Genomic DNA, 17,716 nt, shown 5'->3' with positions numbered 1-17,716 from the left:
GCGCTAATTAGAGCGTGCTCATTCAGTTTGTTTCCCAGCTCGATCCAAACACCTCTTCCTATGTCATCCCCCTCGCTGCCTTCAATTCCTCCTCCGTGGTCGCGACATCGTCAACACGTGCCTCTTCCAGAAGGCGCCAGATCCGGCGTCGGTTCCGCAGTTGCAAGCTAAGCTGGAGGTCACCACCATTGTCTCCCGATGATGCGGGCGGTTGAATGACGTTCTCATGGGTAAGCCCACGCGCAAGATGCGTCCAGTCCCAATGCCCGGTCCGATGCTTTTCACGCATGACGTCGGTATCGAGATCCCAGAGCCAGGGACATAGCTTTGCAGTGATGAGGGCTTCAAAGAACCACTCGCTGTCTTGACTGCTGCTGCCGCTTTCTGCATCGAGTGGTCTGAGGTTCTGTAGGACCGAAGCAGTGAGATCAGGAATCTGTATCGGATTCTGCTCATGCAGCGCAGCGGCCTCGGGATCATCGTCTGGCTCATAGCTAAGGTTGCGGTAGAGCTCGCCGCCAAAGTACTCCTGCGGCGAGGGAAGCACCCACGTCCGACCGTGGAGCGTCCAAGGCAATCGACGATACAGGACTTCCCACAGCTGTCGGATGGACGTGATGCCATCTGGCGCAACGGTCTGGCCGCTGAGGAGAGATGTTTCTGTGCTGCTGATGAAGCGGTTGGCGAGCTCGAGACAGGCGCGGTGGACGGGGAGGTAGAGCGGTGCGCCGTGTTCGGGTGGTCCTGGAGGTGGTTTGGGCTTGTCGATCTCGACGCACATGGCAGCTAACAGCTTGCCTGACACGGAAGGAGCAGTAGTAGTATCCAGGATGAGAAATCGGCCTGTGTCGTCCGCCTCAGCCTCGAGTTGGAGGACCGTTCTCTGCTCGTCTGGTGAAGGTTTGGGGCCCAAGACGAAGTGGTACGTTGAGTGCAAGCCTGGCGGGCAGTACTCGTCAATCGTGACACCCTCGTCGTGCTCGGCTCGTTTGGCAGTGGTCAACAGCACACTCTCGTTCAGCCATTTCTTGGAGCCGTTTTCTCTGCGCCTCTTGTCAGCATATTTTCAAGAATAGAGTCTTGAGAGGAACGGCCAGACGCACACAAGCCCGTTGCTAAGCATTGGAGCTCCGCATACGGCACAGTAGATTTGAGAAATGCCCATCGTGAATTGCTGGTTACCGCCGGCCGTCATGTTTGTTTTCATGAGTGGTTCATCTTGCAGCCAATGTTTTTTGTTTTTTTCCTGGCTGAATCCTGCGTCTCAGAGCTTATTTCATGAAATTTTGAATAGTTTTCAAGTTGCGTAACGCAGCTTGGAATCGAAATTGGATGGGTTGCTGGCCTAAAATTAAATCAAAGAGGGTGTGCCGCGTGTGCGCTTCGTATGGGGGCGGGTTTCAAGAAATACGAACAAAACACCACACTCGTAGTGCATTAGTCGTTGGTCAGTTCTACTCAGCAATTGGCTTGATCCTGGCGCTAAATTGTAAGAGTTGTACATATTGTAAGATGCATTCTACCTTGTGCCTATTTATTGAATCCATGAATTCGACGCTACAACATTGAATATCAAAGACGGCCGCGCAGCCCTGGCCGAATTTGACGGTCAGAATAAGCCTCAGCACGTCTACTCTATGGGCCCCCTCACCGCGAGTCTCATCATGGATGCCGTTCCTTATCATCTCTCATTCTCTGCAAGCTTCAAAAGACGCAAAGTTCTTGAAGTTTCGTGTGGGCTTAATTAGAATTTCCGCCCCAACTCATAGAACAGTGAGTGGTCAGCACTCCGGGTGTGTACATAATAAGTCGAATGTGAATTCGATCAATGCGATCCCAAAATTCAGCTCGATTTATGTGTGCCCCGAAACAGTTGCAATAATTATGTAGTAGAAATAAAGATTCCCTCCAAGTCTCGTCGTTTACCTCAAGAAGAGCTCGAGCCCGCTCACAATTTCTCGTGTGTATTTCCTGATAAGTAAGTACTTACATCGCAAGAATAAATCAACATGCCGTTGTCACCATACTCGGTCTCCTCCCTCTTACTTTCCCTCTTACTTCACCTATCTTTTCCACTCATCACATCTGCTGGATCGCTCAGCAGTTCTTCCTCGTCCAGAGACAGCTCAAATGTCACTGAGACGTCCGCTGGAGGGACGGGAACCTTCTTTCCCACGACACGTTCTGGCTTTGCCAACCTCACCTCGACCATTTATACCGAGACTGTCTTGACCGTAAACAATGGCTCTTCCACCACGCTCTTCACTTACAGCTATGATATTGGGCCGGAAGGCATTGGCTGGAATATTCCGAAGGCTTCTGATAAAGTGCCGCTCGCTCAACCCAGCTTCTTGCCGACCGACAGCGCTCGCCCTTCAAGCAGCGTCAATACTTCAAATAGCATCTCTACTGAGAGATCATCTATTGCAAATTCAACCTCCACTGAGAAGACGTCTTCTGGAAACATTTCAGAAACTGCTAGAGGTTCCTCCAAAACAGGCCTCTCGGGAACGACGACAAGCTCCAGTCAGATATCTTCTCTGGATACGGCAGCAAGTATCAGACTTTCCTCTATAACAGCCCTCTCGGACACGACTGTTTCTACAGGCCTAAGATCTTCGACCAACGCGACGACAAGCAGTCTTGCTTCTGAGGCCGGGACAACTACATCCACAGGCCTGAAAATGTCGGCTAACTCTACGACAAGCAGCGTCTCTTCTGAAATTAAGACAAATGCCTCTTCAGCTGCAAATTCGTCAGTGACAAGCACTCTGTCTTCCAGCCTGAGCTCTAAACTCTATTCTTCGACTTCGCTTGTAAATTCAACTGCTACTGCTGTGAGCATGAAGTCCACAATAAGTTCTACAGGAAGCCAGTCCACTACAAGTACCGTCCAAACTTCCTCAACAAGCCAGTCCACCACAAGTACTGCTCCAAATTCTTCAAAAGGCCAGACGCAGGGTACTTCTACACACGGATCTGACAGTATCACTGCGACTGTTACTACTGTCCCTGCTGATTTCACGGGCATCACTCTTTCGAACCCGTCCTTGACGGCCAACCAGTGGATCACCACGACGGACGCGCATTCTTCAACAACACTCGTGCCATTCCTCGTCGTCGGAGGTGGCCGGGGCGTTGTCCTGTGGAATCTGCCCCCAGATCCTGATGTCGAGTACGAGCTTCCTGGTCTCCCAAAATTTCATATGCCGTGCATCAAGGTCTTTGGCATCTCGGTCGGCAGCTGCACTACTCCACCTGAGACTGACGATTCAGGCGATGATACATCGTCGTCAAGATCTACCACACAAACCAGTCAGACGTCGTCACAATCTGGAAAGAAGACGACTGCATCATCGTCAGAATCTACAAAGCAGACCACGACTTCAGGGACAGGTTCGACATCGACAACAACTTCTTCTACATCCAGCTGTTCCGCCACGGAAACTGCCTCTGACTGCGTTGTTAGCTGTGCTCAAACCGCCTCCGGCTCTTCATCTTCCTGTTCATCGTACACTACCACATGCACGCGGACGACCTCTGCCTGCTCCGTGCAAGGCACCACAACGACAGTCTCATCCAACGGCACGGTGTGCACACCACCGGCAGATTTTATATCTCAAACCAATGTCCCGCTTACACAAACACTATGCAACGCAGGCTGTGCCACGGGCTCACCTGTTGGTACCGCTGTTCCCTCTCTCATTACGTCTGGGCCAGCCCCTACGTCCGACTCCGGCAAGCGCGCAGTTGCTGGTCGCGTCACCATGGATCTCCTCCAAAAGAGGGGATCTACATCAGAAATCTCCAGCCTGGGCGGATGCGCGCTTACTACTCCCGCCGGCCAACCTCTCACTCGACCTGGCTGGCCCGCCGTGAACGCCGCCATGTTGAAGCCCGAGATAGCAGGCAAGATGTCTTCAACATTGACTCCTATTTCACGCTATGACCGAGCTACCTCTGTTGGTTGCGTCTTTACCACTACGCGGTTGAGCGCCGTCGATTTTTCAGATGCACCGCCATGGTCAGACTTTTTTGGAAAAAACTATGCCAACATCAACAATCTCGCGAGCCTGGACCATGCTTGTAAGTGTTGCCTCGTTTTACTTTTCCTCTCCTCTCTCTCTTCTCTTCTTATTTTGTCGAATTAAGCTAAATGTTTGCTCTCCGTTTGACCATCTTCTTTGTAGATGAAAAGGCCTGGCTCAAGCAGTTCTTCACCAGCGTTATCAGCTCCACGAATGCAGCCAACACTTTAACATGTAACCAGATGAACCAGTACTTCTTCCGGACGGCTTGCCAGGTCGGCCTTATCCAAGATGTGTGGGACCAGCTCGGTAGCAGTAGCAACCTGCGATTTATCGCAATGTCGCAGTACCTGAACGGCAACGCGAAGGGCATCTTCTTCACGGATCCGGGAAGCCCAACGTTCCAACAGCAGTATATAGACGATCCGGATTGGGTGATCCCAGCCACTGGCAGTGGGTGGGTTTGGCCTAACGACGGCAGCCCAACTGGCAGTTCAAAATCCGCGGCCTCTGCTCTCCGGAAAATGATTCAATATTGGGAGACTGTTCTCTACGGTGTGCTGGAAATGAAAACCGATAACATGCTCGACTTGATTGACCGTACCAATAACGCCATCTATAAACAATTGTAAGTTATCTGCGTGCTTCTAAGCATGTCAAAGTTTCCTGCAAACACATATGTAGTACTTTTGTTCTCTCATTTCTACAGACTGCTGACAATCACTTCACAGGCAGGCCTTCGACGACGACGTCAAGGTGAACCCAGCAAATATGTACGGAAACACTGCAGCTTACACAGCCACATTTCCTAACGGCATTGCCGAAGCTTATAAAGACTTCATGACCAACACGATTCTGCCCCAAATCAACACACCTCCAGAGTATCTAACCAAGCTTTGGACCAACCGCATTGAACCCATGGTCCGCACCTCTAGTGGTCTATCGGACGTGTTTAAGGGCGGCAGAACTGGAAAGTACTATAGCCAGTGGGAGGAGTACATGAACCTGGTCGCAAGACACAACAAACATTACTTGACATCGACTGACACCGGCACCGCGTACAGCTGGGAATACACATTGACCTTCACCTGGGATGTGAGCAAAACAAAGAAACTCAGACGACGAGATTCTTGCCCAGTCTCATCGTCCAATTCGTCATCAAGTTCCTCCACCTCGCCCTCAACGACCCAAGCGTCGTCCACAACGGCCGAAACAACCACCCAAGCATCATCCGCCACGACCACCACCAGCACCACCGCCGCCGCCACATCACCAGCCAACACCGCCAATGCCTGCCAAGGCAACCAGATCGAAGGCTCCTGTACACAAGCATCCCTCCCCTCCACCACGCCGGACAGCGGGAACCAGAGCCCCGTGTGCAACAAAGTCGACGCAACCGGCTCCCAGTTCGTCCGCTTCAACGCCTCGAAAGCCTCTTCCGCTGCGTCGTCCTACTGCAGCTCGCTGGTTTCCAACAAGGTCGTGCTGAGCGCCGATTCCGCCTCCCCCGCCGCTGGCAAGGTCGCGAATGCGGCGGAAAACGGAGGCGATATTGCTCTGAGCGTGATATTTGATGTTGACTCCTGTGAGCCGGGCACGGCGACAGATGAGCAAAAGTTGGATTTTTCGAGTTTTGGTCAGGACAGCTGCTATCAGTATCTGTACACGGCCATTGCCGTAGAATGCGTACAGGATAGTACGTGGGGGGATTACAATGCGGACTATACGCTTGAAGGGGGGGTGTGGGCGGGAAGCTGTGCGCTGTGGAGTATGGCTGGGGAGCCAGCTTCTTGAATACAAGAGAAGGACTCCCTCCCCCTACATGCTTATGTTTAAAGCACCAAGTCTCTTAAAAGGAAGAAGCCTTTGTTTGAGGAAATTAACATTCCGTCAGGATGTTGTATTTCATATTGACGTTGGAGGCCAGAGGGACACAAAGTCAACTCCCCTCTCCTACTTTCATGGCCGCCGGAAAAAGATGCTATGCAGGATGAGCCATGCGGTGTGCGCATGCACGCTGACCCGAGAAAAGCAATCGCAAGCCTCCCGTATGCAAAGAGTATGTCCTTCTCAATGATTCCCCCTCCCAAAAAAAAAACAACAACAACAAGCATTAAGTATTTCGTATCATCATCAAACATCGCTTAGACCTTGATGGCAAAGGACTTCAGGTACTCATAGTCGGCAGTATTGGCATCAACCGTCTCCCTGATGACCTTGGCGGCCTCCTCGCCGAACTTCTCGCGCCAGTCGGCATTCTCAGCCTCAATGGTGGGCGTCTTCTGTAAAGAGGAATGCAAGTCAGTTACTCTGTGTCTATATATGCATGGGCTCAATTTCATGGGTTTGGTTATAAGGAGAGTGAACGTACATGTCCATGAGGTCTAGGCTTCAGGCACTTGCTCTCGATGGCGTCGTGGTGGAAACCATACCACTTCTCGAAAGCGTCGGCGGCGTACTTCTGGTTGGCCTCATCGCCCCACTCGAGCATCTTGGGGGTATAGTCGATGCCGACCTCCTCGCAGTAGACCTTGAGGATGGCCTCAGGGTTCTGCAGCAGGTCGTCGGCGTCGATGACGGTGATGGCAGCGCGCCTAGGGGCGTCCTCGTTCAGGGAGCTAGTCTCGGAACCAGAGCCGTTGAGGGCCTCGTCGACGGGAATCTTGTCGCCGGCCTTCTTGGGGCCGATGATGTTCTGGGACAGGAGGTAGTCGAACAGCTGGCGCAGCTCTTCGTAACCGGCCTCGGAGGGCATGAAGTCGTGGAAACCCGTGATGGCGTCCAGGGGCGGGACGGTGCAGCGGTAGTAGGAGGGGATGGAGCGGCGGGGGTGGCGGATGAGGAAGGTCCAGTGGAAGCCACGGAGCATGTCGGTGGGCATCACGGTGGGGTTCTCGTCTTCGTCGTTCGTGGGACCGTTAACGTGGCCTGTGGTGTGTGTGGTGGCATCGTTGGAGGCGTCTCCGTTCGTCGGGCCGTTGACGAAACCATTTGTGTGACTTGAGACAAAGCCGTTGTGGCTATTTGTATCTGCGTTGCTGTTGACCTCAGGAGCATCGGTCAGGGCGTGGCCGCCGACGAGAGAGGGTGCAACCTCGGCGTCCTTGCCATGGGGTGGAAGGAGGTAGTGAGCAATGTCCTTGATGAAAACTCGCTTGCCCTATATCTCTTGTTAGTACTTTGTGAGGACTCCATGATGTTCCAACGTTCTGATCTGTGTCTCTCTGTGTCGGGTGTGCCGTCGCAGAGCAGCGAGACGGATGGGTGTTGTGACCAAAGGTCAACCAAGCACCAACACCGGATATCTCTCAAAAATGCAAAGCCTTGAGCCGATCGCAGCAGAAACTCGGGACAGACGATATTCAGAGCAAAAGAAACTAACCTCGCTCCCGTCCTTCTCAAGACGGTCCATGACGGTCTTGTAGGTGGACTTTGAGAAGCCGCTCTTGATCCTGGCATCCTCGTCGTCGGCGAAGCGGTCCGACAGGCGCTCAGGGCCGTAGTAGAAGGCATCTCCAAAGGGCTCATGGGCACATTGCAAGATGTCTCGGCGTGTCATAAAGACCTAAAAAAAAAAAAAGAAGGGTTGAAGAGATCCAAATGTTAGTGGTGAAGATCCCAAGACACAGGCGGGGGCTGCGTTCTGGTTATATTGGAAGGTGCGCTACTGGTGAGCACGCCATCTCAGGGCTGCGAATTGCCATTGTCTCGCGAAACACATGGCAGTCTATTCGCCCGCAGGACCCTGAGGAAATAACGGGCCGCTTGGTCCCAATGCTGTGGTAAGGCTAAATTGATTGGTATAGACGTACCCTTTCAAAAGCGGTCGAGCACGCACGAGGGTGCGTCGCCATAAATATAGGTCGATTCGACATGTTGAGAGTGATGGTGTGATTGTATGTGCGTGTAGATGTATGAATATGTATAGGATCTTCTTCCCTCCCTTGCAGGACTAAGAAAATACAAAGTTGATGAGAATAGACAAAATGACTTTCTTGGTCTTTTGCGTGTTTTCTCTTGACCTCTGTCCCAAGCGAAGTTCTGGGGTAACAGTAGTGTGTGAATGAAGTGGAGGAAGATGGGAAAAGACTGAACACTAGAGAACGACACCACGAGAATTCAAACTCTGGGAAGATGAAAATAATATTTATATACAGACCAGTCCAGAGGTATCTATCGGCGCGCGGGCGTGGGAGTAATGGCCACCACGAACTTGCTTGTCGCCATGGGAATCTGAAAGCCCACCCCACCACCTCTTCTTCCCGGCGGCACAACGGGGGTCGAGGAAAAAAGGTACAAAGCACTCATGACCGACAGCCTATGCCAGATACCTTGCAAGTGTGCTAACTCATTTTTCACTTTAATCCCCTTCTCACCATAGCACAAAGTACACTTTTTCTTTCCCTGAACCCATTTGTACAGCCGACCGAGACTTGGCCAGGCGCGGCCCCGGCTTGCCCAGAGGTGAGGGCCATCGTATTGCCGGAAGGCGGTTTGGGATTGTGTGCTAGTTGATGCAAGGTAGCATGGGTCAGCGTGGGAGAGCCAGGACGTCATTGTTGGACTGACCCCTGTCCGAAAAAGGCTTGCCAAAAACGGGGGCACTTTCTACATAGTACATTGTAAGCTGAGAAGGTATCTCGCAGATCTAGTCTTGGTGCCAATGCGCCCAGCTTACTTTGCCCAAGGTACATCGCAACTCTGCAGTCCACAAACCGTATTTTCTAATGTTTCTGAGTGTCAAAGTTTTCCTCTTAGCACTTTCGTACCTCTAAGCATCTTTCTCGTCCCTCTTACTGGGATGGGTTATTGACTTAGCCGGGATAGAGCCAGGGGATAAACTCATCAGCACAGGCCATATCGCTGGGGGTTTTCGTTTTTTGCTGGTCTCAACTGGAGACAATACTTGGGATACCCTTGCCTATCTCCAGCCTGTGCGGCCAGGGCGGATCGTGTTAGTGGGGGTTCCCGCAGCGGATACTGGAGCCGTGATGCAATGGAGGTACCCATGTGGATGGGTTCTTAACAGCGGGTGGAGGCGATCTTGCCAGTTACTTGCATCCTCATACTGACTTGCACCAGAATCCAAGTCGCGCCCGCAGGTTCAGTCGCCCCATCTCTCTTTCCGCAGGCCCAGAACAAACAAGCGAGACGGCACAGAAGGCGTTAAGCCGAGGCCGTGCAAGGATCCATGCAAGTACAGCCCGGCCCAGGCCAGGTTCCGGGCGGAGAGGTACTTCGCCAACGGCTGTTGATCTCGATATTCCCAAGTCTCAACATCGTTGCCGTCGTGCTGGGATGTTTTGCCGCCCGACGAGCCGCCCGACTTCCGTCCTCTCTCTTCTGATCATGTACATATCGACCCGCAGCCTCCCACCGACGACCATCAGGCTTGAAGAGAAGAGACAAGAGAGGGGGTGGGCCCTTGTCGTGCTTGTTTACGAGCAGGATCCCGTTACGCTGACGAGGGAATGAAGACTGACTACAGACATAGCATCGAGTGTGGCAAACAGATAATGACTGACTGAGCAAAAGACCCACGGCCCTCCTCAGGGAAGGGAAGAAACCGCGCGCACACACAAGAGAGCACAATAATCATGGCTGGCTACACAGACGCAACATCATGCGCAATATGCTCGCGTCGTCGAACTCGTTTGACAGTCCATTCATCCATCCATCCATCTGCTCAGACAGGGCAAGCCAGTCAAGAGGAGCCCTCTGCGCCCTCTTGATACGATTCCTCCTCTCTCTCTCCGACATGATGCGCAATCATCAGCTTCACCGTTTCACATGTCGTAAGGCTGCCGCACCGATGGCCGCATAACCGCAGACTCTGCCTTGCGTCTTCCCCGTCCGGATTTGTATCTCGAACCCAGATCGACCTAGATAAGCGTGCATCTAGAAAAGAAAAGAAAGAAAAATGATACCAAAACCCAAAAAAAGAACAAACGATGAACAGGAAAGATGCAGCTCCCTCGCCGCTATTGAACTAGTGCGCTTCCCAGACTAGTCCCTGTGCAGGCCCTCGGACGACATCCGCTATTGGAGGGGAAGAGAAAGCCGGGGAGCAAAAGAGACATGGCCGAGTCTATCTGGAAGACACCAGCCGGCAGCAAAACAGAGCGCTGTGAGGTATCAAGGGCTGGACTAGGGGGCTCGAGAAACCATCCTGCAGGTGCGGAAAGAGAGCCCTGCTCACACATCCGGTCCCCCGTTGGCTCTCTCCTCGACAGAAACCCAGCGCCTTTTGGGCTCGCTTCTCGATCACGCAATCGACCCTGATAAGGCTTCAGGGTTGCTCCATTGGCTCCTCGTGGCGCTGGTCCGACCACAAAAAGCATAAAGCATTAGGGTCCTGTAAGCACTTCGGAAAACATCGTGGGCATATGCAGGTGATGGGGAATCATGAGGGGTGGGGGAAAAGGGGCCTAGTCCCCTTTTTTCTTCTTCTTATTACTTTCTTTTTTCTTTATTTGCCTCACTGGATGCAAGGGCCCAGGTTGAATTTTTGCTATCGCCGCGGTCTGATGGGACGACTTGGAGATTATGGGATGCGATGATGCAAACACACGCACTCAAGCGGCGCCGCAATCTCGAATATTCTCCCCGAGGCGGCCGGGGCCGTCACGCGTGCACCCGCGGCCAGCGCCTCGAGTCCGGTTTTTTCTTTCTGGGTTAGGGGCTTGGGGCGCGGCGTGGTGGTGGGATCGTGCAGATGAGAGGGTGTCATCGGGAGGCACGAGGCACGCGGGAGGCGCGCTTTGTGATGTAACAGAAACAGGGCCTCGGACGACTTGCGTTCGCTAATTAGGCAATGCGATGCCATGCGATGCCATGCCTTGCCATGCCATGCCATGCCGCCGGTCGCAGGGGGGTATGCTTCACGTCGACCTTTTGAGGCTCTCTTTCTCCCTCTCACACACACTCCCTCTGTCTTTCTCACCCTGGCCTCGGGAGCATGGGATTCTGATGTGCAACTTTGGTGTGGAGACATGCAAGAAGCAATCACGGCAAATCACACATGATGCATTGTTAACGCAGGAAGACTTGCCCCGCCCCACATACGAGACGACAAAGATTATGATAATCGGTACGATTGCGATACGAGGAGCATATGCTATTCGAGACATACATACACCCTCGCAGGTTTTGGAACCGATCCGGTCAATGAAGGATTGTCTGGCGGGGATCATTTTCCAGGGAGTTGCTGATTCCGCTCTCCTCTACCTCTATGATAGGGAACTGTTTATGTCGATTATCTGCAAGGGAGAGCTGTGACTTACGGCCAGAAAGAATGGGTTGCTCACGGGGGAAAGGGGGCAGGGGTGCGGTCTGCTGCTTGAGAACTTCAAGGCAGTTGAGCAATCAGCGGCCAGATGGGCTGGCTGCTTGGGCACACCCATATGCTTCTCCTCGGGCGGTGAGGGGAGCTGCATGGTCTGCCTGCCTAGCCCCCTTCCCCCTTTTCTCCTTTTGACTCTCAGCCACGCGCGGGATGGGTCTGGACCCCTGAGGCCATCGTGACATTTTCGAACAGCCTTCCTGCCGGATATCGGTCTCAGTCTATCCTCCCCCACGTCCAGATGTTCAGGCCGACTTTGGTTCCTCTAATCACGGGCAGGCCGGCGTGCCAGGCCTCATCCCAGCCACGACCAGTCCCGTCAGGCTTGAAGTTCTCCCAGTACACGGCATTACCAGCCAGAGGTTTGAACACCACCTTATCCTCCGCCTCCGCCGCCTCCTCCTTCCCCTCCCCAGCAAAGCCAGATCCGGCATCATCCCCGGCCTTGGCCTCTGCTGTTCTTTGGGTCTTTGCCTCAATCGCGTCAGCGCTATGCTTATCTTCAGTAGCAGGAGGATCATCAACCCCCTTCTTTGCTCTAGTAGTTGTTGTGCCACATTCAATGAAGCGGCACCACCTCTCGTCGAGGCCCGCTTTCCTGAGCAGTGGGAACTCTGTGCCGCCACCCTGGAGGGTGTCCTCTGGGTCATCAGATGAGCCGTCGACCCAAACCATGAAGCTGCTCACGCGACCCCACCCCCCGTAGGACGAACTCCAGTCAAAGTGGTGGTTGTAGTGGCCCCCAGGACGATACCGCTGGGTCCGCAGGCGCTCTATCCACTGCTCCCCTCGCCAGCCCTGAAAGGCCCGCGCTCGAGCCTCAATGCACCGAACCACTTCGGTCCGCGGGATCACTGCCACCTCCGAGTCGCGGATGGTCTGGTCACGCTCCGTGGCCGCACCGCCGTCGTGTGTGATGGTTGCGGGTTCAAAGGCCGGCTCACTGTACAAGCATGGAGGTATGGCAGGTTAGTATAATGTTGTCCTGGTAGTACATTCTCATCTTCTTCGTTTTACATAGACGTAGACATCGTAGCGATGGAACACATCCAAAGAATCAATATCATGTCAGTTATCGTCTCTCATAAGGTCACGGCATGGTCAGATCCTAGCTGTCCAACCACATTCTCACCTCCCTTATCAGGACAAGCGAGACGCAAGGAGACCCAATCTGCTGGTAAACTCCCCCTCCCCCCCAAAAAAAGAACCTCTTCTCCTTCCCCACCCTCTCGAGTTCTTTCCCCTTTGCCTCTCTTCCTCCACAAGAAAAAGCTTCTAACAAAGAAAGAAGAAAAAGCGTCGTCCTGAAAAACTCACCTGATCTCGAGCAAATGTGCCCTCTCCGCCCTACTCAGGAAGCTCTCGATATAGATAACCAGTGGCGCCTTGGAAAACACGTGCACGCGGTACGAGTCGGCGTCGTCCGGACAGCTCAGGTTCCCGCGCCAGTCGTCCAGGGCCAGCAGGCTCTCGTCCACCCTCGGCCGCGGCGTGCGGCGGATCTGCGGCGGGGCAGAGGGCGAGAGGTTGAGCAGCTGAGAGAGCGGGTTGTAGAAGACGAGGAGGCATGCTAGGAGGCCGACTATATAGGAGAGCATCTTGTTATATTCGGCGAGGGGCTTGGCCTGGAAGGCTTGCTGGCGATACTTGTCGGGGGTCCACTGGTGAGAGCGTTTGCCTCTTTGCCGTGGCGGTGGACCGCGATCTGCCCTGGTTTTTGAGGGTTTGCTCGTCTGCCTGCTTCGAAACTGATGGCCTCTGTAGCTGGAAGTATGAGAATGAATGAATTAAGAGACCAAAGAAATGAATTGATGGGTTTTCGAGTATAGGAGAGAGTGGCATGTCATGCTAGGCCATATGGCATGACGAGTCCCCCCTGCTTCGGCTCCGGCTTCGCAGGGGCGGGGTCTGACAGCTGGCGCCAGTTGGGGAAATGCCAAGACTGGGAATTACCGTATCGGGCGTTTTCCCTTTAGGTCCTGTTGAGGACTCCAGGCCCCTTCCTCCGCCCTGCGTCGAGTACTTGCCCAAGTGCCTTTGATGAAAGAAAATCGAACTGATCTTGAGACTTTCAGCAAGGCATTTCGTACAGCCCTATAGGGTTCACGTGTTGTGGGCTTATGAAAGGCACTCGGACTCTCCTCAGTCTGTGATTTTTGGAAGGACATCAGGCCTTTCGTTCCTTCGCTAACCTTTATCCGATTATTGTTATATTTGCTGCCATCGCTTATGGATATCGGCTCATTCAAATGACAAAGTCTAGATGGGACCGCCGCATTAGGACGTCCATTCATAGTTACTAGCCAACCTGAACCGAAATCCAACGTCCCTTCAGCACGACGTCTGCTGCAAGCACCATTCACCCGCAGCCATGGCAACCACTTCCCCTTCACCAGTACAGACAAAGCTTCCCTCCGCACTGACACGACAGAGACTTCCCTCGATCATATAATTTGGCTACAAAGGTACAACCATACACCCAACTACATCATCTCATGTCCCTCAGCTCTGAACCTCACCTCACCAATCATCCTAGTTGCATTCGATAAGGGGGAAAAAACATCCAGAGACATACCGAAACACGCGAACAAGAAACTCACCGAGGCCCCAGATCTTTTGCGAAGGAAGAAAGGAGGTCTATGTATGCGCAGTCATGAAACCTCCCGTGAGCTGCGTGGACAAGACCAGAAAGGCCACTGAAGCTCCGCCCATGCGCGCGCGTATGGGCGAGGCGGCCACGACGTAGGAGAAAACCTCGCAACACTCCGTGGCATGCACAAGTATGCTTGACTCCAGCGGTCTCCAGTTAACCAATCCGCGAGGTAGTTGTGTCTGTAATTCACGAGAAAGAGCATCGAGCTAAAAGTCCACATGTGTGGTGGAACATTCTCTGGGAAGAGCTAGCAATAACCTGGACTGGCCTCTGTAGATGCTGCCCCCGGCGCAACATTCTGAGTCCTAGGGTCGACCATGCTTATACCTGCTCGTTGAGTGGACACTCACCGAGTCGTTCCTGGAAGAGCACATTCTTGTCCAGACAATCTGCAGTCGAGTTCGGTCATGTTAGGCGACACAAGAGAAGGGGTGGCATATCGGGGAGGTCGTCTGGGAGCTCAAAAATTGATTTAGACGGGAACAAGTCACATTCAGAGAGAGGAAGGTTTTATGGTTTTTCAATCTTTTATTCCCAAGGCAGAAGACTATGCGTCTAGGCCTGAAGGTTATCAAATATGGCTGAAGATTGCTTCTCTTACTCAATCCACCGCGAGGGCCTGCCAACTCTGGAAGGCCAGCAGCCTTCATGACCCGCAAGGGCTCTTCTGAGCCTGAGTGCACAGCCAAGGGGTCTCTAATCTGTGAAAAGTACGGGTAATGCCATTGTGAGAATGTGCCACGTATAAGCATGTGAAAATGTGGCAATGCAAATGTCCGCCCGCGCTTTCGATGCGAGAGGATGAAAGAAGAGAGCAAGAAAACTTCCAACCATTCTTCTTGATTCATCTTATACCATGCGGGTTGCCTTCCATTCCCAGACGCCCAAATGATGCAAATGCTGTGTTGTCTCGTGAGGTGGTGATGTGTGTTAAAAAATACAATTGTGTAAAATCGAATAATATGTTGTGAGGTAGGAGTGATCTCGCATCGTCCCTTAGTGCATGAGGTCTGTGAAACGATGTTGGCTTTGTTGGCTTGTCGCGTGCTGACCAGGAGTGAAGCTGGGGTGCCTGCTATAGGCATCATGTACTCGGTACTCAGGCACGATACCGGTCCGCTGGTCGTTCCTACGACCAATGGGTTGGTAGTGCATCTGGCTCGGTGGGATAGCGGGCAGCTGATAGCCCTGCAAGCTCATGGGTGGAGGTGGGTTGAGCAGGGTGCGCACATGGCGTATAGGCTTGTAGGGACTGTTCCGCTGCTGCAGATAGATGGATGGGGAATGAGTGATGGGCGTGTGGAAACCGCTGTTGTGAGGATAGTCATGAAGAGGCGAGGACGCATTGTATGCAGCAGCCGGCGTCAGCGTGTTGTTGATCGGACTCAGTCGCTTGGTGGGCGTGCCAAAGGTTGCGTTCGACGTTGGGGGGTAGTGTACCGTCGGGGGATATTGATTCGTTGGTGTAACCGCCTTTGCATGATGCAGATTCTGCTGCGTAGCGCCACTACTCGTCATGGTCGACGCAGGAGCCCAGGAGGTAGTTGTGGGAGGCGCGTAGACCGTCGACATGGCTCGAGTTCCTGGGTCGAGCGGAGGAAGTGATACTGCATAAGGAGCTCCCTGCTGCTGCTGCTGCTGCTGAAACTGCTGCATAGAGTAGCTCGTGCTTGCGTACGTAGGTTGCGTCACTGGTGTCTGATAGTTCGTATTCACCGTCAAAGCCGGAACAGGCAGACGCCGAGCATCTGGAGCAGGCTTGGGAGCTTGCTGGGCAGGCGCGAGGTGAGCCCTCTTCGTGGGCGGCTCAACACTCTGTTCGTCCCAACTTCGCTTCCTGTTATTCGAGCCTCCAAAATCAGGCCGCTGGTTGAATGATGTAACAACGCTGCCAACAGTCTCGGGGTACATCATTGGGGTCGGGTTGACTGGGAGTGTAGGTGGTGAGTACGTCCTACCGCCATTCGTCGTTGCGAACCCGCGTTGGGCCGACTGGTACGCGGTTGGTGAGGCGACTGGTGAAAGCCCCTTGCCCGCGGTCGGTGAAGGGATCAGAAGGGTGGGTGACACCGTCCTGGAGGATGAAGACGTGCCATTGGAGACTCGTTCACAGAAGACGGAGTAGGAAGCCAACTTGTCAAGCCACTCTTCCCACTGCTCGCTCGAAGCCAACAGAGCGTACCGCATGTTGCTCAAAAACTCAACCTCCATGACATGGATGTCTTGTACGGAGATGCCAGAGACCTCAGCCCAGGTCTTGTTCGTGTACGTGTTATCGTCCAAGACTGTTTCATCCATTAGCTTTGGCCTCTTCAAGCAGACAATAGCTGCTACTCACACTTATTTCCCAACATCAGAGCAACGGTCAAGAGCCGATACTCGCTGCCCGGTCGACCTCTAACGGAGGGGTTCGTCATCTTCAGCCGATAAACGAATAACAAGGCCAGCAGTATCACATTTTGAGTGACCTGCGTGGTCGAGAGAACCGAGCTAACCCATTTCCTAAAAGGCTCGGTAGGAAGTGCATGCGCGCTCAGTAAAGGCAGTGGCCTGTCCTCCGGGACAGACCGTATCCTCTCCGCAGCCTCGAGGACCTTGGGGCTCTCGAACCAAAAAAGACAGGTGAGCTGAGACAAATTAGCTGGCGTGTCCGGTGTGCAGGGGGGGTAGGGGGTAGGGGGGGTTCACGGCGGTAGGAACTCACCTGCGCCGAAAAATCTGCCAGGTTCCCTCCCTTGGAACTTATGCGCGCTGGTAACTGTAGGCTGTGCATAACCATGGACTGCGAATCTCCATTTGTTGAGGCCCCTGACGTTATATGGCTGGAATGGGCCGAGGCCGGGGACGTTGGTCCAGTTGTTGGCTGCCTCGAGGAATAGGAAGTGCTGGGCGCAGCCTGGCGCGCTTGTGCTGGACCTTGTTGTGGTGGTCGATACTGCTGTCGTTGCGTTACTTGAGGTTGAGAGTAACTTTGGTAACCGTCGGACCAATTCTGAGTGTCTCTTGCACTGGCCCAGGACTTAGAGAGCGGGGCCGAATAGTTGTTATAAGAGTCTCGGTCTGGAGCTGCTGTCTCATAGCCCACAGACCGCTGACCGTAGTACGCAGCACTCGACATGTTGTGCTGCGATCCAAGAGGGCCGCCCTCTCGCAAGCAGACGGTTCGTCCTTGTTGGGACTCTGGGTGTGGGTGTGGTATCTGCCTCGACTGGCTCCTGTTCGATGGGGCAGGAGAGCGCCGGAAGCTGTGTTGTCGGGAAGCGGTGGTGATCGTCGTAGTTGAAGACATCAGGAACAATGCAAGTCGGCTTTGTAGGAGGAGGAGAAGTCGACACGCGTGCCAAAGAGTCCTTTCGTTCAAAGAGTTTGGTGATAGGAGCAGGCTCGATTAGCGGATCAGGGAGGCGTTGTTGTAACTGTCAAAACCATCTCGGAAGGTGACAACTTGAGTGAAGTAGTCAGGCTGCGTGATGGCGTCTATCAATCGAGGTGCGTCATCGGTGGTGGTTGGTTTTTCTCGTTTGACTTCTCTCCATTCACAGAAAGTCCTGTGTCGTCAAATTGTGTGGGTTTCGGTTCTCTGCTATTGTTCGTTTGAGAGTCAATGGCCAGCCAACCAAGCCAAACCGTATTCTCTGCGGAAGAAGCTTCTGGGCTCTTCACAATAGACAGCCCCGTAAAAGATCACAATAG

The 17,716-nt window shown here is 53.4% G+C and overlaps 5 protein-coding genes across 5 annotated transcripts; all 5 read right to left on the bottom strand.

Moving 5' to 3' along the window:
* Positions 1–58: 58 nt before the first annotated feature.
* On the bottom strand, positions 59–1,195 carry M406DRAFT_325523 (uncharacterized protein; the record flags this gene model as incomplete). The annotated part of the gene is made up of 2 exons (XM_040919989.1): positions 59–1,043; positions 1,104–1,195. The coding sequence occupies 2 exons, from the start codon at positions 1,193–1,195 to the stop codon at positions 59–61; spliced, it is 1,077 nt and encodes a 358-aa protein (XP_040781010.1).
* A 4,683-nt stretch (positions 1,196–5,878) lies between these two features.
* Positions 5,879–8,121, bottom strand: M406DRAFT_354233 (uncharacterized protein). Its single transcript, XM_040922864.1, has 4 exons — positions 7,841–8,121; positions 7,411–7,593; positions 6,400–7,188; positions 5,879–6,310 (listed from the first exon to the last, which is right to left on the bottom strand). Exons 1-4 carry the CDS (start codon positions 7,901–7,903, stop codon positions 6,173–6,175), a joined length of 1,173 nt encoding a protein of 390 aa, XP_040781009.1. The 5' UTR covers positions 7,904–8,121; the 3' UTR covers positions 5,879–6,172.
* A 1,966-nt stretch (positions 8,122–10,087) lies between these two features.
* Positions 10,088–10,862, bottom strand: M406DRAFT_320155 (uncharacterized protein). The gene has a single exon (XM_040919354.1). It carries the CDS (start codon positions 10,756–10,758, stop codon positions 10,573–10,575), a length of 186 nt encoding a protein of 61 aa, XP_040781008.1. The 5' UTR covers positions 10,759–10,862; the 3' UTR covers positions 10,088–10,572.
* Positions 10,863–11,586: 724 nt separating this feature from the next.
* Positions 11,587–13,167, bottom strand: M406DRAFT_284568 (uncharacterized protein; the record flags this gene model as incomplete). The annotated part of the gene is made up of 3 exons (XM_040918574.1): positions 12,688–13,167; positions 11,896–12,313; positions 11,587–11,772 (listed from the first exon to the last, which is right to left on the bottom strand). Exons 1-3 carry the CDS (start codon positions 12,966–12,968, stop codon positions 11,587–11,589), a joined length of 885 nt encoding a protein of 294 aa, XP_040781007.1. The 5' UTR covers positions 12,969–13,167.
* A 1,368-nt stretch (positions 13,168–14,535) lies between these two features.
* M406DRAFT_354229 (uncharacterized protein) lies at positions 14,536–16,446 on the bottom strand. The gene is made up of 2 exons (XM_040922863.1): positions 16,362–16,446; positions 14,536–16,308 (listed from the first exon to the last, which is right to left on the bottom strand). Exons 1-2 carry the CDS (start codon positions 16,438–16,440, stop codon positions 15,020–15,022), a joined length of 1,368 nt encoding a protein of 455 aa, XP_040781006.1. The 5' UTR covers positions 16,441–16,446; the 3' UTR covers positions 14,536–15,019.
* Positions 16,447–17,716: the final 1,270 nt, after the last annotated feature.

Source organism: Cryphonectria parasitica (genome assembly GCF_011745365.1).
Source record: "Cryphonectria parasitica EP155 unplaced genomic scaffold M406scaffold_1, whole genome shotgun sequence".
NCBI classification, from domain to species: Eukaryota; Fungi; Ascomycota; class Sordariomycetes; order Diaporthales; family Cryphonectriaceae; genus Cryphonectria; species Cryphonectria parasitica.
This window is presented reverse-complemented; position numbering and strand designations above follow the sequence as displayed.